Source organism: Castor canadensis, chromosome X (genome assembly GCF_047511655.1).
Source record: "Castor canadensis chromosome X, mCasCan1.hap1v2, whole genome shotgun sequence".
In the NCBI taxonomy this organism is placed as follows: domain Eukaryota; kingdom Metazoa; phylum Chordata; class Mammalia; order Rodentia; family Castoridae; genus Castor; species Castor canadensis.
The window spans coordinates 39,611,598-39,634,680 of NC_133405.1; the positions used below are offsets into that span (position 1 = coordinate 39,611,598).

Consider the following 23,083-nt stretch of genomic DNA (forward strand, 5'->3'; position numbering starts at 1 on the left):
GAGTGTTGACACATAGTTCAAATTCAAAAAGATGTGAATGAGATGGATGGGATATTCAAATTAATGATAACTGAATATGCCCAAGCATTGTGACAGTTTTCTTTAGTAAGTTTACTGAATTTTAGTGAAAAAGATTTGAATGACTCTGAGTGGGAGTGGAGCAGGTAGCAGCAGGTAGAGGAGCCCTTGCCTACCAGGCTGACTACTGGAGGTTGGAGTCAGATCTTGGAGGCCTGGAATACCTAGTAAAGGAGTTTGAGCTTCTCTTTGTCCTCTACATTAGAAATGACTTCAGGTTCTAATAAAGAGCTCCTAAAATCCAGGATTGATTGGCTTTATATACCTAGTATTAAATCTTCGGAATTCCATTTAACCCAAAACCTGTATTTCAAAAGTAACCTCTAAGATTGTTTGATGATCAAAATGCTTTTCATCATCCAATGCTGACACGATGAGAAGAAATTGGATATATTTTGGAGATCTTGGCACAACTTCAAAGAGTGATAGAATAGAATGTGGAGAACTCTTCCAAGTTTGGAAGGCAGCAGTTTGGCCGAGACACACTGTAACGGGAGGGTTCTTTGAAAACATCTCAAGTCTTTCCCTACTTTGGAATTCTAGACGATAGCAAATTTCACGTATGCCTAAAACCCCACACCACACTCATCTTTCGTCCCCAAAGGACTTCCCAGGGTTACTCCCTGTGTTAGTACTGATAAACGATTTCTGAAGCATTTGCAGCAAGCTTCTCAGTAAACTGCCTTCTAGTCCTTCGAAAAGCTGTTTTTATAACATTCTGAAACGAATCCCTTCCATCCCTATCTCATGTATTTGTTTTTGTTTTGCAGAACAAAAAAGGCTCAGCAACTTAAGAGATTTGGGAACGTATCGCCCAAACGACCTACAGTTAGCCTGGTGTCGCTTCGCAAGATTTTGGTACCCAAAGCAGCGGAACCTGGATTAAGCATCCTTCCTGGGCGCCTACATTTCTTACAGCAAGCGTGGTGCACTTTTGAATACAATCTCTGTCCAACACCTCCTTGCAGCCCGCCCGCAGCTTCCTTCCCACCGACTACCTCGCCCCCCCTCACTCCCGCCCCCGGCCTGCGCATGCGTTCTAAGAACCCCCTACACTCGCGGCACAGGCTGAGAGTATTGTCGGGGGCTATTCTCTCTCCCAGGAACATGGCGGCGAGTCAGGGAGGTGGTGGTAACAGTGGGGGCGGCGGTTGTGGTGGCGGTGGAAGTAGCGGTGGCAGTGGCGCAGCCGGAGGAGGAGGTGGCGGGGCCGGAGCGGGAGGTAGCGGCGGCGGTGGCGGGACGCTGGTGGTGCCCATCCCGGTAGCGACTCTTTTCGGTCAGCCGTTCCCCAATGGGCCACAGTGGAACCCGGGGAGCCTGCAGCCTCAACACACCGTGAGGAGCCTGGACAGGGCCCTGGAGGAGGCGGGCAACTCCGGCATCCTCAGCCTCAGTGGCAGAAAACTCCGGGACTTCCCGGGCAGTGGCTACGACCTGACGGACACCACCCAAGCAGGTGACAGGACGGGGGGAGGGGAGGCTGGGCTGAAGAGGCGGAGGAGGAGGAGGAGGGGGAAGAAGGGGAGGAGGAGGAGGAGGAGGGAGAGCAGGGAGAGGAGGAGGTGGTGGTGGTGGCGGCGGCGGGGAGTGGGCGGCTGCGTGGCTGCGTTGTTGGACTCTGCTGGTCCGGGCGGGTGCGCGGGGGCGGCAGGACTAACAAAGTCGAAGCAGTGCGTTCTGAACGTGAGGGGCCAAGCAGGGAATAGGGAGGAGGGGGCAATGCCAATGGAAGGATGGGTGCAAATTGGATGGGATGTTAGGGGCGAGAGCATTGTTGTTAGAGCGAGTTTCCCAGTACTGGTGGAAGGGCGGTATTGACACCCTCTTTAATGCACTACTTTCAACTCCCCTGGATGCTCCAGTCTTTCTCGGGCGGGGGTGGGGGGGTGAGAGTGTGGAACACACAATGCATAAATTCGTAATCTGCACATATTCCTTAAAGGCATACGTGCCTGCAAGAATGGCATAGCCCTTCAGAGTATGGCAGCAGTATTGCCACGATTTGTCTGTATTCTTATTTTGTATGTCGTTTAATCATCCTGGGTTATTTTTGTCTTCTTTCTTGTCACGTGTGCCTTTATTTTATTTTATTTTTTGTCACGTATGCCTCTAAAGAGTGAGATTTTTCATTTTCCTGGGTTGAAAAGGTAGTGGTGGTAAAATAGCATTTGGTGCATGAGCAAATTAAATCATCAATCATTTATGTGTCCAGTTACTGGGGGAAAGATAATCCTTGTTTTGAGTTATGTTACTCTTAATTTTTACAGCAGAAAGAGCCAAAAAATTTAAGGGCATTTTGAGATGAAAAAAATTGGCTGCATTCTTTATGGAGTTGTGCAATAATGGCTTATCATTTTAGGTGAAAAATTGGCTATGGTAATGTTCTTCTTATATTCTGTGTAGTAGTCTTTGTTGTGGCTGACATTTTTTTGTTAGGAACACACTCTCTTTCCTCTCTGCCTTTTTAAGCTAATGCTGCTTAATTTTAGCTGTTTTGGTTTGATGAAAGGGTTCTTGTTTTTATTTCTTTTTTTTTTTTTTTGCTTTTCATAATCTTTAAATTTGTCATTTATGTGTCTGTTTCATAAACTTTGCTGAAATAAATCTTGGACAAAATTATTTTAATAAATGTCACAGTGGTGTTGAAACAATATAGTAAAATAAATTCACATATAGTGAGAAATAGGAAAAGGTCTTTTTTACAAAACAAGAAAATATCAGTGTATTCAGTTTCTATATATTAAACCTAGATAGGTGTATTGGAGGAGGATGGGGAGAAGAGGAAACCTTAAATTGAACCTTTCCACCCAGTGATTCTCTGAGGTATTATTCTAAGAACTATGAATGCACAATTGATACCTGATTTTGTATTTTGGAATGCACATTTGAGTATTTACTCCTTCACTCACAGCAGATTTCCTAAACAAAATTGACTGTATTGGTGTGTTCTTCAAAAGCTTCAGAAAAATGGCTTCAGAGAGGGCTTTTTTGTTTTGTTCTGTTTTTTTTCTTTATAACCTATAAAGGATCCTTCTATTTGTAGGACAAAGTTTAAGTAAGCATCTTAGCTTGGCAGTCAGGAGTTTTCTGGCCATATTGGCACAGACTCTTTCTTCCATTTGGACCCTTTCTTCCATTTGGGCCAACTCTCTGTCCCTCAAATATATTTTGTGTATTTCTGCCTCATCTTTGTACAAGATTATCTGCATGCTTGGGATTTTCGGCTTTTCTCCATCTATTTAATTTTGTTCAAGCCCCAGCTTTTCCAAGAAGCTCTTTCTAACTCCCTTAGTCCATAGCCTGTTTCTTTCAATTCCCAAGATACTTATTGTCGTTACCACTTACTTGACAGTGCAGGCTTTATTTCCTTTTGTATTTGTGTCTTGCTGTACCTGGCAAGATGAAGAGCCACTTAAAGGCAGGCAATAAGCCATGTACTTGTTGACTTCTTGTATTTGATATTTCTTATAAATCTGGATATCATTTTCTTCAGTTTTAACCTTTGGCTTTTGAACCTTCACTTGGTTTTCTGAAGCAAGCTTCAGTACAACCCAGAACCACATATTTATTCTTGGTAAACATTGTTGGCCATTTTTCTTCTTTTTGCTGCTGGGGATGGAACCCAGGACCTCACACATGTTAGTTCAGTACTCCACCACTGCACTACATTCCCAAGATCTTGATTAGTGTCTACTGTAACTTCTTGAAATAATTCCACATTATTTTGCATTTTTTTCCCCTGTCAAATGTGTGTACCTTGTTGGAACACTTCAAAATCAGATGGAGTAAAACAGATCTTGTACACCGGGTGCCAGAGGCTCACACCTGTAATCCTAGCTACTCAGGAGGCAGACATCAGAGGATGGTGATTTGAAGCCAACCCTGGGCAAATAGGTGGAGAGATCCTATCTCCAAAAAACCCAGTGCCACCAAAAAAAAAAATAAAATAAAAATCCTGTGCTGTTCTATTTTTCATTTAAATGAGATATTTATGGGTGACTCATTTGCCGTTTGTTTTTGACAAAATTCACCATGAACTGTGTAGAAGCTATATATTTATTTTTATTTATTTATTTTTATTCATATGTGCATACAATGTTTGGGTCATTTCTCCCCCCTTCTCCCATCCCCTCTCTTACCCCCCTACCCCCCCAATACCCAGCAGAAACTATTTTGCCCTTGTATCTAATTTTGTTGAAGAGAGAGTATAAGCAATAATAGGAAGGACCAAGGGTTTTTGCTAGTTGAGATAAGGATAGCTATACAGGGAGTTGACTTGCATTGATTTCCTGTGCATGTGTGTTACCTTCTAGGTTAATTCTTCTTGATCTAACCTTTTCACTAGTTCCTGGTCCCCTTCTCCTATTGGCCTCAGTTAGAGGCTATATTTTTGAATGTGAGGAGATCAATATTCATTATATACAAATGAGGGTACATACAGGAGATCTGAACAAAACTAGACACATATTATCTATTTGATGTTGAAAACAGTTCTGTTTGATTGCATTGTTACGCTGTACTTAAAATGACTCTCAGGCGGTTAATGATTCAGAACCAAACTGATAAGTTAGACAAGCATAGGATGGTTTATAGGATTGGGAAGAGAGTGGAGGAAGAGGAAATAGCTAAGAAGTCATTCTGCTAATTAATTTAGGTGAGATTGGTGAGAAAATAGGCCTAGACAATATTGAATGAGGGGAAGTTGATACATTTGAAAAGAAGCAGGGAGGGCCTTTTGCTTTTTTTTTCTTTTTCTTGTATATTTGTAAGATGCAATAATAGACCAGTGTTTCCCTATGTTAGCTACACATTAAAATACAAGGGAGTTTCCTTTTTTAAATCTGTGCCAAGGCCCTACCCTAGACCAATTATATCAGAATCTCAGTGATCAAGAGAATTTTCTTTTAAATTGTCTCAGGTGATTCTCAAGTACAGTCCTTGTTGTAGAAACCGTGAAATAGATCATTTTTAAAAACCCTTAAGAAATGTTTGCTTTTTGAGTGAATAAGAGCACTGATGAAAGTTTAGTGATTAACCTAGAGTCACTTGTCCAGAGGGTCAAAACCAAAACTAGGAACAGTGTTCAAGTTTTAGTTCAGTGTTCTTTTCGATATACTTGTGTGAAGCAAAGACTCATTTTCTTCATTGTACTGTGTCTTTTTACAGCATCATCTTGTGAATAGAAACGTTCTAGGAACCTATAGTTTCTTTAGTTTTCATGACTAACCCTGATTTATGTTTTGTACTGTTTGTTAAATTTGCAGTAACAAACAGTGCCCCAAAAACATGTAGCCACAAAAATCTTATTTTTTCTGTTAACAAGCTTGCTAGGAGGGAAAACGGATAGTAGGCAGCTATTGGTCAAGTTTATCTTCTTTTTACCTCTCTCTTCATTTGTGGTGTCCTGGTCTCTGTTACTTGCCTCCTCTTTTCCGTCCCCATCATGCTGCTGTCCCTCTCTGCTTATCTTTCCTTCTTCAGTCTCACTTCCCTTCTTTTTTTGGGATGGAGCGCAAAGCTAAAAAATTATGGCAGCGTCTCCAGGAGATTAACTTTTTTTTTTTAAAGCGGGGAGTTTAACTTACTTGAAACCAATGGTGATTTGTGCTCATGACCTTTTTGAGTACATCTGCCTTCCAGATACTCCTTGATTAAAATTCTCACCCGCAAAAGGACATAAAGACAAGGATTAGAAAATTGGTAACCTGTTTTAGGAAAGTAGCTGACTTTTGCTATAATGTCTTCTCCGAGATGTTTTGTAGGTAGACTTGGTAAGATGAAGAGTGAGAACTTTTTGAATACTATGATAGTTTGTTGACTTGAAAATGAATTTAATGGTTACCCAAACACATCTTGAAACTTTCCATAGTTGACTCTGTCACCAGTGCTGCAAATGAGTGGATGTGTTTGAGCCTACTTGCAGCTGCTCCCTCTGCTTCTTTTTAACAGTTCCTTTTTATGTCCATGAGGAGCAAGTCTGTGAAACACATTTAGAAATTCTTACACCAGATTGTGCTGTGTCCTGGATAATCACGTGTTTTCCTGTAAACCAGGAGTCAACTCTAGGATTTCCTACATGTGTTGGTTCACCTCTTCAACTGTGGGACACATTGCATTGTATCAGGTTGTGAAATGGATCCAGATAAACATAACATTTGATTTAGTTACACAGTTGAAGGTCCTCTCAGTTCATTTAGTGGAATGAACTTGTGATTATGATTTTGAGGCCTCATTCAGATATTTGCTTTGTTTTATGTAATAAGTGTCTCCCTGAGAAAAAGAATGGGAAACACATTTTTAACAGTTGACTCTTAATTGATGTAGATTAAATCTGAGTTGCTGAGCCTTGTAGTGATTTATTCAGGGAAAAATTCTGTAGCATAAATCATTGTTCTTTAATTTCTTTCTTTGCAAGTTTGGATTTTGAAATAAAATGTTAGCTTAAATTGGAGGGTACATGCCATTTGTATAGCCCTCTATAAATTTCTAAGTACTTATATATATATATATTATTCTATTGTGTCCTAATAAATAATGCTGTGAGCTGGGCAGAGTGCATAGTAATTATTCCCTGTGGTTGAGAGAGGTTAAGTGATTTGCTGGCACGTGTATGGCACACTATGGGTTAGAGCCTGGAGCTTTTAGCTCCAGTGCTCTCCCGTGTTTCCGTTGTAACAGTTCTCTCTTTATAACAAAACTATTATTAAAACAAAGACTATGCCAAGAAACAAGTTACCTGATCTGAAAAAATAAAATAAATACTTATTTAGCTTCATAGATTATATAGTTATTGTGGTATGTCTTGTTTTGTTGTTGTTGTTAAATTGCATAGTTTTTCATGCCTTTCCATCTGATGATTTTAGAGTAGATTGATTAAGCAAACATTTACTGAGCTCTGACTATGGAGACATGATTATAACCAAAAGAAAAGAAACAGACAAGCCAGCAGCATGGTGACGCACGCCCTTGGGAGGCTGAGGCAGGAGGATCATGAGTTCCAGGCCAGCCTGGGCTACTTAATGAAACTCTGTTTCTAAAAACCTGTAAAAAGGGCTGGGGATGCAGCTCTGTGGTAGAGCTCTTGCCTAGCATGCATGAAGCCCTAGGTTTGATCCCTAGCATTGGTGGCAAAATAAAATAAAATTAGATTACATGTTTGCAACACAAGCGGTATAAACACAGAAGTGGTTGATTAGGATGTTTTACAGTTGGGGGTAGTGTAATGCTTTGTGTAAGGTTTAAAATTTAATATGTCAGTTCAGATTATTTTTAATATAAACTATGAAGCTTTTTTTTTGTATCAAAATCAAAAGCCAGTAGACAAGAGTCAGAACCTCTTTGATGACATAAGAAATGATGCTAGGGATACTTTTCACAAGTAACACTAATCAAAGATTTACAGCGTATTGTTTTGCTTGGGGAATAGTATTTAAGTTCCAAGGCACACAGTGAAACTTCACGAAAGGGATGCCATTTTCCCAGCCTAGCCCAGCAGACCACTATGAGTGACGTTCAACCATGTGATGCTTAACCCATTCCACAGAGGCTGGATATTATTGTTCTAGGGGGGAAATCTTCGTGTTCTCTCTTTTTTTCTACACATTGGATGTATTCAGTTACCTCTTGAGCATTGCAATACTCTTATAAAATCAGTTCTTTGAAAAGTTGCAGAAAGTTGTCTACTTCTCTTTTATAGGAGAAAACCACCTTACTCTCCAGGGAACCCTTTAATGTAATAAAAGAAAACTGTATGGGGCACTTCTATAACAGTTTGTGTTTAGTCTCACTTTCAAATAGTGCACTCCATCTGCTAAAGGTCAAACTTAAAGGTGTTTCTTTTCTTCTTTTTAGTTTTGGTGCTGAGGATCAAACCCAGGGCCTTCTACTACTGAGCTAGTCCCCAACTTTTAACTTTCAATCTTTATAGTATGTTTCAAATAAGTGTAAATTCGTAGCATTTCATTTATATACTATTAGTCAATGGACTGTAATAGACAATTAGACAGTGAATATTTTCTTTCTTTCTTTTTTTTTTTTTTAGTGTTATTGGGGTTCAAACTCAGGACCTTGCTTGCTAGGCAAGCACTCTACCACTGAAGCCACTTCCCCAACTGTTTTTTTTTTTTTTGCTTTAGTTTCTTTTTCAGATAAGGTCATGCTTTTGCCCAGGGCTAGCCTTGGGCCATGATTCTTTTACCTCTACCTCCTGTATACCTGGAATTACAGAGGCGCACCACCACATCTGGCTTGTTCTTTGAGGTAGGGTCTTGCTAATTTTTGCAGGGTGGGGCCTGGGCTAGCCTTGGACCATAATTCTCCCATCTCCTCCTCCTGTAGCTGGGATTACAGGTAAGGACCACTACACCTGGCCCAACAGTGGATATTTTCTAATATACATATATATATTTTTTGTGGCACTAGAGTTTGAACTCATGGCCTCATGCTTGGTAGGCAGGCCAGGCACTCCACCACTCGAGCCACTCCAATATCCCCCCACCCCTTTTGTTTGAGGTAGGGTGTCGTGGAGCTATTTGCCTGAGTCTGGCTTTGAATCTTGAGCCTCCTGATCTTTGCCTCCTGAATAGCTAGGATTATAGGCATGAGCTACTGCACCTAGCTTTCTAATGTATTTTTTATAGCAGATATTTTTTTAAAGAAACGCTTTTTCCAAATAGGAAAGTTAGTCCTTTACTATTTTTGGACATTTTTGATTCTGTGTACTCTATAACAAATTTGTGACAGAATTGTTGTTGCTTTATTTTTAGATTAATTACTTCAGTGTCTTTTAGTATAGCATTAGGGACTCAAAGTGGAAAGAGATAGAAATGAAATAACAGTGACATAAATTTTACTTGAACTCTTTGGAAGCTAGCAATTTTAGAACATATGTGAATTTGAAATGCACTTAGTATGACTATGTTGATGATTATATCTCTAAAAGACTCTAGGCTGTATAACTGAGAATATTTTCATGCTTAAAAAATTGTAATATGTAAATCCTTAAAACTCTGAGGTCGTGGTTTTGGGTGTCTGTGTCAGTGGGAAATCAATTACATTTAAAGGTATTTGTGAATTGTTAATAGTAAAGTAAGCATAGATAACTGTGTTTTTAATATTCTTGTCACATCAATTTTATGTAAAGGTTGTAAGTTTCCCCATTCAAGGATTTAAAAAAAAAAATTTCATAGTGGTGTAAAAAAAGAACTCACACACTATCTATTATATAGGCTCAATTGTCATTCTCAGTGTGTGTGTTGGGGGGTGATTTTTCCTTCTTGGGATATTTGAGAGTGTCTGGAGACATTTTTGATTGTTGCAATTTGGGGGATGCTAGTGACATCTAATGGGTTGAAGTGGGGAATGCTGCCAAGCATCCTTCAATGGAAAGCATGGACCCTCCCCCCAACTATTTGGACCATTTCTAACTCCAAATATTTGTGGTGCCAAGGTTAAAAAACTCTGAATAGAGTAAGGTAGATGTCACAATTGAAAACCAGGTGCAAAGAGAGATGATATTTGATTGGATTATTGGAACATCAAAGGGGCTTTGAAGGGGGATTTTGTGGTTACCCACAGAGGGAGCAAACTACCTGAATATTGACATCCCGGAGTCTCCTCAAACTCATTGTATTAAATAATCAACTCTTATTATTGACCACAGGCCCCCTTGTCACGCAGATCAGAAATTGAGACTTATTTTTGTCTCTTCCTTTCCCCTCACCCTCTATACCTCATTAGGAACTAAGGCCTATTGGTTACAGCTCTTTCAGATGTTTCCTTCCTGTCTATTCTCACTGCATTGTTGTTATTCAGGTTCTCCTCTCTTCCTCACCTTGAACTGGACCTTTCAACAGTTTCCCACAGTTTCTTTTTTTTTTTCTTTTTAAAAATTTTATTATTGTTGTGCTGGGTGGGATTACATTGTAGCATTTACAAAGGTTCTTACAATGTATCAAATATATCATACTTGAATTTCTCCTCTCCACTTCTCGCCTCCATCCCCCCTCCCCTGATTCCTGGAATGGTTTCAACAGGTATCATTTTGCATTTACATACACGTGTGTACATTATTTGCACCGTATTCACCCTCCTACCCTTTTCCCCACCACGTTGCCCTTCCCACTGGTGCCACCCCCGCATAGAACCTGTTCCACCCTCCTGTTCTCCGATTTTGTAGAAGAAAAAACATAAAAGATAGTAAGAGAAATATGGCGTTTTTGCTAGTTTGAGATTGCTATACAGGGAGATTCCTCGTGTTGTTTCCATGCATACATGTATTGCAGCTCCAGTTTGTTCATCTCTACCAGTCCTCTTCACTCTTCTCTAGTCCCCTTCCCATTGTGGCACCAGCCAGTTTAAGATTTCTATGTTCATTCCTGTACAGTGAGCACATCAACCACATTCAAGTTTTTGGTTTCCTTCCCTTGCCCTGTCCCTCCCATTTACTATCTCCCCTTAGTGTGACCTGTGTTTCATAATACTGCTGCATTTGTTTTAGGTCTACAATCCATATATGAGGGAGAACATGTGGCTTTTGGCCTTCTGAGCCTGACTAACTTCACTCAAGAGGATGTTCTCCTGTTCTATCCATTTACCTGCGAAGGACAAAATTTCATTCCTCTTTGTCCCACAGTTTCTGATCTCTGTCTGGTTTGCTTTCAACTCCAGTTAGACCACTGTTCAATGTGTTAAAACACCTTCAAGCCAGTAGCCAGTTTCCTAACAATGTATTTCAAAATCCTATTTTCTTGTTTGGAAAATTTTTTAAAAATTGCAAAAGCAAGGTAATATACATACTATGTTTGATTTTTTTATATTATGTTGAACTGTGACTTTGCTAAGATTCATCCAAATCATTGTATAAGACTTCATTCTTTTGGATGGGTTGCATGATCTTTCATTTTGTGAATGTACTACACTTTATTTATTCACTTTCTCACTAGTAACTGTTTGCATTGCTTCCTTCCTTTTTCTTCTCTTGGACCCAGTGCTGCTATAAGCATTATTATACACATGTTTGTATATGTGCAAAAATTTTATATACTTGAGTGGAATTGCTAGGTTATGTCAATGTTCAAACTGGTTTACAGTTTACATTTCCATGGACATTTATAGGAGATCCTGTGAATGCATTTCCTCTCCAACACATAGTATTCTTAGATGTAAAAATTTTGGCCAAATGAGTTTAAAATGGTATTTCAGTAAAGTCTTTCTTGATTTATATTTCTCTGATCACCTATGATGTTAACATTTCTTCAGATGTCTTTCGGCCATATGTGTTTCCTGTACTATAAATAACTTTTTACTTGTATTGCCCATTTTCTGCTGGAGGTTTGTGTTTTCCTTATAGCATTCTATGATATATACTATGTTATATACATGTATAATATGCTATAATTTTGTAATACTCTTTATGCTAATCATTTTTCAGTTTTGTATGTTGTGAATGTCATCTCCTAGTTTATAACTTATTTGTCTTTTAAGGCATATGTTGATAAATTTTGGAAATTTTAATTCAAATGTATCTGACTTTAATTTTTTATATTTTTTAAAATTATTGTTATGTTGGGGTTGTGACAGTTACCATCATTTCAATTTTATAGTCAGTGATTTTTGTTTCTTATTTAAGAATATGTAAAATGTATTAATCTACATTTTTTACTAAGAGTTTTAAAGTTTTATTTTTGTTGTGTAAGTTTCTAGCCAATATGGGATTGATTTTTATAAACAGTGTGAGGTACAGGTCCAATTTCACTGTTTCTGTGTGTGTGTGTGTGTGTGTGTATGTGTGTGTGTGTGTGTTTGTGTGGTACTGGGGCTTGAAACACCTTGAGGCACTCCACCAATCCTTATTTATGATTTTTTCTTTTTTTTCAAGATAGGGTCTCTCGAGCTATTCACCCTGGCTACCTTCAAACCTTGATCCTCCTGATCTCTGCTTCTTGAGTAGCTGGGGTTATAGGTGTGAGCCACCGGGTGCCCGGCCCAATTTCATATTTTAATGTATCCATTTTCTTTATCCAGATCCATTCTTGATTCTTGCCTTCTGTCTGTCTGTCTCTCTCTCTCTCTCACTCTCTCTCTTCTCACTTGCTTTTAATACTTTTTAAAGATAGAATTCACAAACCCAAAACTCACCCATTTAAAGCGTGTTGTTTATTGGTTGTTAGTTTTGTTCCCATAATTACACTCTAATTTTCAAATATTTTCATTATCACAAAAAGAAATCCATACCCATTATTCCCTTTCTATTCTCCCTGCCACCCCACCTAGCCCTAGGCAACCACTAATCTACTTTTTCTCTTTATAGATGTGTGTATTCTGGACATTTCATATAAGTGGATTCATACAGTATATGGCATTTTGTGACTGGCCTCTTTCATTTACTACAGTGTTTTCAAAGTTCATTTATGTTCTAGTATACATCAGCTTTTAAAAAATTATGTGTAGAAGTTCCTTATCAAATGCATTGTTTCCAAATATTTCTTTCCTGTGTGTTGTCTACTTTGAAACATAAAGTTTAAAAATTCTGACATAGTCCATTTAATCTATATTTTATCTTGCTTGTGGTTTTAGTGTCATATCTAAGTAACTATTGCCTAACCCAGGGTCATGAAAATTTATCCCTATGTTTTCTTCTGAGTTTTATAATTTTAGTTCTTACATTTAGCTCTACTATCCATTTGACTTGATGGATTTTGATGCATGTATGGGGTGAGATTAGAGTCCATCTTCATTCTTTTGCATGTGAATATCCAAGTGTTCAAGTGCCATTATTATTATTATTATTATTATTATTATTATTGGTTTGTTTTTTGAGATAGGGTCTCTATGAAGCATAGACTGGTCTGGAACTCAAGATCCTCCGGCCTCTGCCTTTTTTGTGCTAGAATTACAGGTTTGCACCACCATGCCTGACTCCATCACTATTTAAAAAAAACATTTTTATTAGCATATGTTAGTTGTACAGGGGATTTCATTGTCTATATATGCTTACAATGCACCTTGGTTAGATTCACCCCCATCATCATTCTCCCTCATTCCCCTCCATCTTACTTAAAATGATTTCAACAGGTTTTATTGTTCTATTTTCATACAAGTCTATAAAATACATCGACCATATTCGCCCTCCTTCACCCTCTCCATTCACCTTCCTTCATCCCACTAGTACCCACCCCCTCACAGGACCTGTTTTACATTCCTGTCCTTCATTTTTAAGTGTAAATTCATTGGTCAAAGGGGTTTCTCACATCACCATTTTTTGAAAAGATCTTTCTTTTCTCACCTAATTGTATTGTCACCCTTGTTGAAAATCTGTGGACCATAAATGTAAAGCTTTCTTTTTGGACTTTTTAATTCTATTTCAAGGTTTCATGTTTTCAAGGCAGGCACTCTACCACTTGAGCCATGCCTTCAGCCTTTTTTGCTCTGGTTATTTGGAGATAGGGGTCTTGCTTTTTGCCCAGGCTGGCATGGACCTTGATCCTTCCATTTTAGGATTCCTGCCATCACTGGGATGACAGGCACATCCCACTACTCCTAGCTGTTTTCCACTGAGATGGAGTCTTGCAAAGTTTTTTTGTCTTCGCTGGCCTGGAACTGCCATCCTCTGGATCTCCCATGTAGCTTGGGATGGTAGGCACATTCCATTTTGTCCAGATACTGGTTGAGATAGGGTCTTGCAAATGCTTTTGCTTAGGCTGGCCTCAAACCATGATCCTCCCTTTCTCAGTCTCTCAAGTAGCTAGGATTATAGGCATGAACTACTGATGCTCTGGTATATGTCTGTTCTTAACCCAGTACCACATTATCTTTATTTTGTTTTGAGATTTGAGTCTTCCAACATTGTCCTTCCTCTAGATTGTTTTGGTTACCCTAGGACCCCTGCATTTCCATAGAATTTTAGGATTAGCTTGTTTATTCTTCAGAAAATTCAAGTTAGAATTTCGACAAGGAGTGTGTTGATCTTTAGATCAATTTGGGAGAATTTTGCTACCTTAACAATATTAAGTTAATTAATCCATGAAAAGGGAATCTTCTTCATTTACTTATATCTTCTTCACTTTTAGTAATATTTTGTAGTTTTCAAAATAATTTTACTTTTTTGATGTGATTGGAATTTTTTAAATTTTATTTTTGGATTTTTCATTGTTAGTGTGTAGATACACAGTCATTTTTATATAGTCATCTGTATCCTTCAACCTTGCTGTTTGTTTATTCTTATTGTTTATTTGGTTATTTATTTATTTTGTGGTGCTGAGGGTTAAACCCAAGGACTTGGACATGCTAGGCAGTGTTGTAGAACTGAGCCCAAACACCAGCCTGTTATACTTTTTTTTTTAATGGATTCATTAGAATTTTCCATTTGCAAGGTAATGTCTTCTGAAAATAGAGATAGTTTTACTTCTTCCTTTTGAATATGGATGCCTTTTATTCTATTTCTTGCCTAAATGTCCTTGTTAGAAATTCTAGTATAATGCTGAGTAAATACAGTGAGAGTGGACATTCTTGTCTTATTTCTGAATTTAGGGGTTATGCTTTCAGTCTTCTAAATTAAGTATGATGCTATTGCAGTATGGTATATTTTATTGATTTTTTTTGAATGAATCCACCTTATATTCCTGGCCTCCCACACTTCAGTTTAGTCTCTTACTTCCTCCAGGCTGTTTTATGTCTCCAAGTCCCTCCCTCTTTCCTTCCCTCACTCCCTCCTTCTCTCCTTCCTTCCTTTGGTAATGTCCTTCTTCCTCTTTTTTACCTTTTGAACTCCTACTGACCCTTTGTATACCAGATCAGGCCTTTCTTTGACATCCCCCTTTTCCCTCAGAGACTTTTAGCTCTAAATCCTGAAAACCAGAGACTAGTGGTTCTAAGTTTTCAAAGCCAGAGGCTTATTGCTCTGGATGGATCAAGGTAAATGCTTATTGTCCAAAGTTTAGGGAACTCATACCCAGTGGCCAGAGTTACAACCTTTGAGCTTTGGGTATTGAGACCCTTGGCTCTTTATTCCTTAGCAGCTGTCTCGATCACTTCTAGCAACCAGGGCTTTGCAGTTTCTCAGCTCCCACCTACAGCTCTTCACAGCCTCTGTCTTCTGTAGTCTTAGCCTCTTTTGCCATCTCTTGCCTTCTCAATACTTTTTCCATCTTTCATAGCTTCTTGCAGATTCTGTCCTTGGTCACCCTCTGGAAGCTTTTCCTCCTAGTGTTATAGCTCTGAGCTTTGAAGCAACCAATTTACTCTGCTGTAATTGTGATAAAGACCACAAATAGATAAAAGGTCATTTGGGAGAATCATTTATTAAGGCCTAATGTACTAACACTGTGGGAAATACACAGGAGAAGCATCCCAGACTGACCGGACAGTACTGAAAAACAACCTGCTTATACAACTAGAAAAGGGGTGTGGCCTGCTTGCATACAAATTATAATTCCATCAGTCACAGCATGGATTTTAGCTCCATCAATCACAGGCCTCATATAAAAGGACCAATCATAAGCCTTTTGCTGGGTCACTGGGGAGATGCTTACCCTCTGTCCTGAGTGAGAATGAGCTATAGGGTGAGCAGGGTCATCTAGAGTTCACTGAGGCCTGTCTTGCCTTGAGTGAAGTCTTCCAAAGCTGGAGCAAGGCCTCCTGAAATGGGTCGTGGCTTTAGCAGTGTTCCTTGCAGTTGGAGTGTACTTTCTTTAAGGCAGCTGTGAAATGTCCAAAGCAGCTGGGATGCCATGGTGACAGTCTAGCAGGTCTTCAAAAGAAGGGCTGTCCTGTTGATAACTCCCTGCTCAAGGCAGCCAGGCACAAAGGTAAGGGTCTGTCAGCTGTCAGTCTAGCAGACTTGTCCACTCCTGACAGCTTTTGCCCATTTGAATCAAGGGTGCTTATAATAAAGACCTAACAGGAAATCTTAAAGGTGTGTAACAACAATCTCTAGCCAAACACCCTTAGGGAAAGTTGGGTTCCTTTCATGTGTCTCATTAGTGCCTTAAAAGTCTTCTTATTATAATATATTGTATACTTTTCTTCCAAATGTTCTTTCTGAAAGAGTCTTCCACTGAAGAAAAATATTTTATAGCATGATTTTTCTTTTTTTGGTGATGGAGGTCCATCCCAGGGCTTTGTGCACGCTAACTAAGCAAGAGCTCTACCACTGAGCTACACTTCCAGCCCCTGTAATATGATTTTTTTTGAGGTGCTTGGCATCAAACTTAGGGCCTTGTGTATGCTGACAAGTACTTTACCATAACATGATTTTAAAGATCTGCATAATAGTGCATTATTTAAACACACCACAACTTATTTAACCATTCCTCTATTGTTAGATGTTTAAATTACTGTTTAGTATGAGTACACAGCAAGGTGCAATTGTGCTGTTGGCTTAGTCTTGCCTGCCATTAGATTAAATTAACCTCCTTTAGAATAGATAATGCATTTCATATATAAATTCTCTATAGTATTTGGTTCACTGCTGGATGTCTTTGCAATAGTTGGTAGTAGATATGTGTGCTGAGAATTAAATCTAGGACCTCAAGCATGCTAGGTAAGTACTCTGCCACTGAGCTACATCCTTAATTTCAACTTGTAAAATTTTAAAGCTTAAAATGATAGAAAGGAGCATGAGAATTTTATAAATCAATATCTTTATACTGTTTGTGTGACTATAAACTGTAGGGAATGGCTTCACAATGGTGTCCTGGTGATCTTACATGTCTCTACATAGGCTACATAGGAAAGGCTCAACCACAGTCTAAGTCTTGGGGGAACACTGTGATCCTCTCCCGGGTTCAAGGAAGATAGACATATTTGTGAGGAGCTTTCACAAAGCCATTTCTTATTCACTCCTTCTCTTAGTGGGAGGCTGAAAAGCCTTATTCAGGAGAGGCATTGGATTTACCTTTAGATATAGTTGCTCATATAAAATTGCTTAGCTGCAGTCTAGAGTTGACTTGACAGAGCAACCTACAGTGTGCATTGTCTTTCATTTGGTCCCTTCGGTTTAGTTTTATCCTGTGAGTCTAGAGATATGGGGCGCTGATGGTACTTTCTCTGTGTTAGTAATACACTGTCTGAATCCGTTTGGTCTTACTGGCAGCTGCCACTGTACCAATTGTGGAGCGGCTGCTTGACCACTTAACATAAACAAAGCAGGTTTTTTTTTTCTTTTTTTAACTGGCTTGTATAATTTGTCATTACTCTGTAATTAGTTAATTTAGTATAAATTGCTTTCAATTTTAGGATTTAATATTTAGCAGCACAGTATGCTAGATGTAAGATTAGTATTTAATCTGGAGAAATCAAAGATAAAGCAGTTCTGTCTAGCACAGCAGCTTACACTCTTTTTTTTTTTTTTAATATCTTCTCAAAAACTACTTTTGTTTTAGAATCCAAATCCTACTGGAGTTATCCTGGGGAGTCAGTTTGATGCAGACTTTTCTCATTACATTAGATTTTCCTTTTTTATCTTCTAGAGAGGCATTACCTAAAGTGCCTTAATTCACACAAATAAAAAGTGTACTGTACAAATAGACCTACTTGATACTCAGTGATCAAGTTGGCCTTAACCTAGGCAGAAGGATCATCACAGTCAAGTTAATCATGCATTAATTCAGATAGTCTAGAGATAGGTATTGCCTACTTCTATATCAGACCAATTATAACAATTTAGATGTTACAAGGAATTTTTTGCATTAAGAGAATAATTCATGTGAAAGCATGGCTTTGACATTGAAAGTTGCATACTTTCATCTAATTTGCACTTTTAAAATATGACGTATAGTAGAGTGACAATATAATGAGACATAGCACAGTGTAGATGGTTGATAGCATACTAAACAGTGCCTCCATAAAAATAAAATGATTACGTGTAATACCAATTTATAGTTAGCCTGTAACTATTTTTGTGTATCATTGTTATGAATGGGATATATATGGTTAGAATTCAGTTTGTGTTGTGAAATATAGTATCTTTAAAATAGTTTACTATTGTTTCTTTCTTATAACAAAACAGTGCTGCTTATTGTAGAAAATTTGGAAAATAAAAGCATAGAGAAGAAAATACAAATCACTTCTCATTCCACCAACCCTAGATAAGTAGAAATATTTTGCGATATTTCATGTTTCATAGCCCTACACTCATCCTTTTGTAGATCTTTAGAAGTTTATGGAGGAGTGTATAAAATGTATATTTTTAAAGGAAACAATTGGTTCATACTCTGTATGTAATTTATATTCTAAATGTTCTAGTTATTACTCTGTGAACATATTTGTATATCAAGGAATCACATCTATCATATGATTTTTTTTTGAGATACAATCTTGCTGTTTAGCCGAGGTTAGCCTGGAATTTGCTACATACCCCAGACTAGCTTCAGACTCATGATTCTACTGTCTCAGTCTCCCAAGTACTGGGATTATAGGCATGCACCACCATGCCCAGCTCTATAATGTGATTTTTAAAAGCTGAAAGATGCTCCATTATAAGTATGTACCATATTTTATTTTATCTTTACCATACTTTTGGGCATTTTGGTTATTTGTAATTTTTTTTCTATTTTTCTGTGGGGTTTAGGATTGAACCCAGGGTCTCACACATTCTAGGCAAGAAACTCTACCACTGAGCTACACCCTCAGTCAGCCCTTTACTATTTTAAATAATTCTGAAATACACATAATTTTATATATCTTTATTAGGTTTCATAAATTGGTAGAAATTGAACTCTTGGATCAATAGATCTGAACATTTTTAAGGATATCAATTCATTTTGCCAAGTTACTTTCCAGAAAAGTTACCTCAATTTGTATTCCCACCTCTGTTTTACAGAAATACCCGATCAAAATAACCTTGCCAACACCAAGTAGTGTTTTTAAAAATCTTTAAATTTGAAGGTTGGGCTGTAGCTCAGTGGTCGAGTGCTTGACTAGCATATACAAGGCCCTGGGTTTGATGTACAGCACTGAAAAAAAAATAAGAAGAAGAAGAAAAAGAAAAACACTCTTTAAATTTGATGGGTGAATTATGCTATCTTAATCTTTGCATTTGTTTTGAGTACAGTGAGGTTAAACATAATTTCATATAAATGTTGGTCACTGATGGTTTTCATTGTTGAATCTGTTTATGTCCTTGGTCCAGATTTCATTAGTGAGTTGTTGGTATCATTTTGCTTTTTTATTGGCATACATTAATTGTTGCTTTTTGATAGAGGTTTTTCTTTTAATGTTGCTAAACCTATAAATCTCTCATTTGTGATTTCTTCCTTTATCTGGTACTTCAAAAGTCCTTCCCCATTCTAATATTAGATGACTTCACTAAAATGTTTTTCATGTTTATCTTTTTCTTCCATCTGGATTTTATTTCAGTAGAAGTTATGTGACGAAGTTATAATATTTGTCTTTTGAAAATAAGTTAATTCAACAACTATGTAATAAATAACACTACATTGATTTGAAATGCAATTTACAATATATAAAATTTATAAGGGCTGAAGTATAGTGCCATTCTTAAACACTGCTTTGATGTTTGAATGATATTATACTGATTCATTTGTCATTATTTCTTGATGAAATTGAAAAACTCTGTAGAATTTTTTACAGACAACTCTGCATACAGCTTTCCCTACCCCTTTTTTAATAAAGTCTTGTCTTTCCACGTGGCTTACTTGTTGCATGACTCACAGTCCCTCTCTCACTGAGCCTGTATGTAATCTGCCCTCTGGTTAGCAGCTGTGGTTTCTTCTTGCAGCATCTGTTTTTGTATGCACCCTTGCTTCTCAAAGTGTGGGTGCTCAGAACAAGTCTTCCATTCATTGGTTGCTGCAGGTCAGTGACGTCTGCTTGTTATTGTTTCTCATAATTATTGGCTTTAGAGCATTTTCTTCATTTTGTCCAATATCTACTTTACAAGTTATTCTTCTGTCCACTGTACTATGGTTAATATTTTATTCCATGATGGAAATTCTGCGACCCACACATCTTACTCCTTCAACAAGGTTTCAGTGTTACAGACTGTTATCTTGTCTTGAATGACAGCACAACACCCTTCTACAGAATAGTGAATCAAGAAATCACCTGTCTTTGCAGAGGGCATCTGTTGAAAGCAGATGCCACATCAATGGGATTGTCATTTCCCATCAGGCTCCAACATCAGAGTCTAATACTTCAAAGACACTTTCCGTTCTTGCATCGACAGACAGCTGTGGTGCCTCCTGTTTTCTTGCTGCTTTTGTTTCTGGTCATGACAGTTCTTTTAGATTGAAAAATTCACAAGGAAGCATGAAAATGTGAGATCATGCTAACTAGATTTTACACACTGTATAGCTGTGCTCACATTTGGGCAATAAAGGGAGAAGTTGAGAAAAATTATTTTTTATTTTCATGTCAGAAAATAAGTAAATTGGTTAATTTTTATGCACTCTCCTAAAGAATAATTCTACTATAATGTCATGCCATAGAAATGAATGTACTGATTTAATTTCTATTAGTTTATTTTGTATCTTTATGAACATTATTTATCATTCAGTATGGTTAAGTTGATAAATTTCCCATCATTTGTATTGCTTATTTCTTCCAGGGATTATAAATTGTTGCAGAATATTTATGCAATTCTAATAGCACTAAAATAGTGAGGAATTAAATGATTTGGGCAGTGTTATATGAGTTGTAATCAAGGGAAATCAGAAATGCAGTTCAGGTCCAGTCTGGTGCTAAATTAGTTATCCTTCCTTTTTTAGTCTATAAGATTTCTTTGAACTTTGAGATCTACAAAACCTTTGTAACAGTTACAATTTTAACAGAAATAAGTGACGGTGATTCTTTTTGCATTGTACCTTTCAGTGAAGTGTTATTATCTAAGCAGATATCTTGGTGCTGGTTTGGAACAGTGGTATTGCCTGGGGTTGGTGTCTGATTTTCTTAACTACTTTAAAATCCAATACCTAATTTATAGATAATGTTTAAGGGAATTTTGTCGAGTGAAGGATAATAAGTCAAATCAGGATGCTACCTGAGAAATAAGGAAAATAAGACTTGGAAGGTGAGGATCAAGATTTCCTGCAGGACCGGAGAATTTGATACTTAGGATATTTAAATATTTTACCTCATATGTTCTATGTGTTAGGCTGCAACTTCTAAGCCCTGCTGGAAAAGAAATGCTATTGGGAGACAATTCTCTCCAGGTGTTATGTTTCTGTCTTGCAAGTGAGGTGTTAAGTGCTTTGTGTTCTGAACTGTTTTTCAAGAATATTTGTACAGTGAACAGCCTTACAAGATAGACATAATGCTTCCTTCCAAAACAAAGTCAAGTGGATTTGCATTCTTGGCATAATGGAATAGTGGTCCTCTCTAGTGTAAAGGATGGCTATGCTTACTGTCCAGTAAAACAAACATAGGGCAGGCATTTGGGTTCCCTCCACTTAAGTTTCTCTTGTATAGTATGAGGGACTTGCACACACACATCCATGTGTACTCATCTACATTACCCCCAGAGAATTTGGGGGTAATGGGGAATGGGCACAAATATACAGCTTATGCCACTAGGTGTGCTGTGAGTAAAAAAGTCCTTTGTCTCACACAGGGTGTCTCATGCCTTGTGCTAATATCCATACAAGAACATTAAGATACCATGTTGGCTTTTAAATAGGGTAAAAATCTCAGATCTTTTGGAGTTCTTGATAGGAAATTGGCATGGTGGTTTTGTCTGTAAAATGTTATCCTCCTCTTGAAGCAACTTGTTTAATTAATTTTCTTTAATCCTTGTTTATTGAGTTGATTAAAACTATTGAAACATTAATAAGGGCTTATCTCTTTAAGGAGTCAAAGAGCTGTTATTGTCTCAGATGAAACAATTTTACAGTGGCAAATTAGGAACAGCTTTGGGCTTTATAATGCTGTTCATTAATTTTTGAACCCCAAATTGAGACTTGAAGTAATATTTATGTTCTACTTCCTACTAGATAAAGCAGTCTTGGGTACATATGATAGGTGGTTTCTCTGACCCTGGCTTGTAGTTGGAATGGGACAGAAAATTTGAAATGTGAGACAGGAGGTTATAAAAGTAGAGAAGTATAAAATCATACATAGAACATGGGCTTTGAGGTCGCATGTAAGTTTGGATCCCCAGTGTTACTATTTTTTACCAAGTTTTTAAAAAATATTATTCATGTCAATCTGTCTTTGCTTTGTCTGTATAATAAGGAACGGCATCTACTTCATAAGATTGTTCTAAGGATTAGAAATCTTTGTGAAGTGCTTGCCATTCTGATCTAGCATGTGGGTATGTGTATGTGTGTATAATAGTTGCCTCAGTTCCACTTAGGTTATGATTGATGTGAATTTAGAGTTCTGACTTCAAATGATTTCTCTATTAAACAGATTTCTTTCTTTTTCCTTTTCTTTTCTTTTTTTTTTTTTTGGTGACAGGGTCTTGCTATGTTGCTTAGGCTAGTCTCAAACTCCTGGTAAGCAGAAAATCCTATGGTGACATCTCTATTAATGATGAAAATGTGTTCCAACAATACACTTCATTATTAGAAATCTTATTAGAGGTACAAATGGTTAGGCTTTCAAATATTACTAGAATATTTTTCAAAATAAAAGACTATAATAATGTGTATCTTTAAATTCCACCTAAAGAAGTCTCACTTATCTTAGCTTACGTTTTCACAATTTGTTACCCCCCTAAATTTTATTCTGGATAAGATAAAACTATAATTAGTATAATTAGTGTAGTATTAGTACAATATCTGGAAGTCATTTTCTGTACTCTAGCAGAACTGCTAGCTAATGGGTCAGGCATTTACACTGGGCAGCAAGATGGACCCATCTGTGGTACTTGTGGCTGCAGCTTGAGAGACAGCAAACAGATTTCCATTCCACCTGACTTGTCTCCTCCTGTCTCCAGTTTCCTTGATCTTTGAAGCTCAAGAATGATTCAGAGCATAATTTAGATCAGGTTATTTAAGATGATCTATTAACATCTCTAACGGGCTTCCAGCAGTTTTACAAGGAG

General features: G+C 37.7%; 1 protein-coding gene across 8 annotated transcripts in view; it reads left to right on the plus strand.

Annotated features, from left to right (window-relative positions):
• The first annotated feature begins 750 nt into the window (after nt 1-750).
• Nucleotides 751-23,083, plus strand: part of Lrch2 (leucine rich repeats and calponin homology domain containing 2) — a 139,529-nt gene continuing 117,196 nt past the window's right edge. For 3 of the 8 annotated variants that reach the window (XM_074064040.1, XM_074064037.1, XM_074064044.1), the window contains exon 1: nt 754-1,537. In XM_074064040.1, coding sequence (XP_073920141.1) covers nt 826-1,537 — 712 coding nt within the window. In that variant the 5' untranslated portion in view covers nt 754-825. Of the gene's footprint in view, nt 1,538-23,083 lie in introns of all 8 variants that reach the window. The other 5 variants (XM_074064043.1, XM_074064041.1, XM_074064036.1 and 2 more) reach the window with 5 other exon arrangements.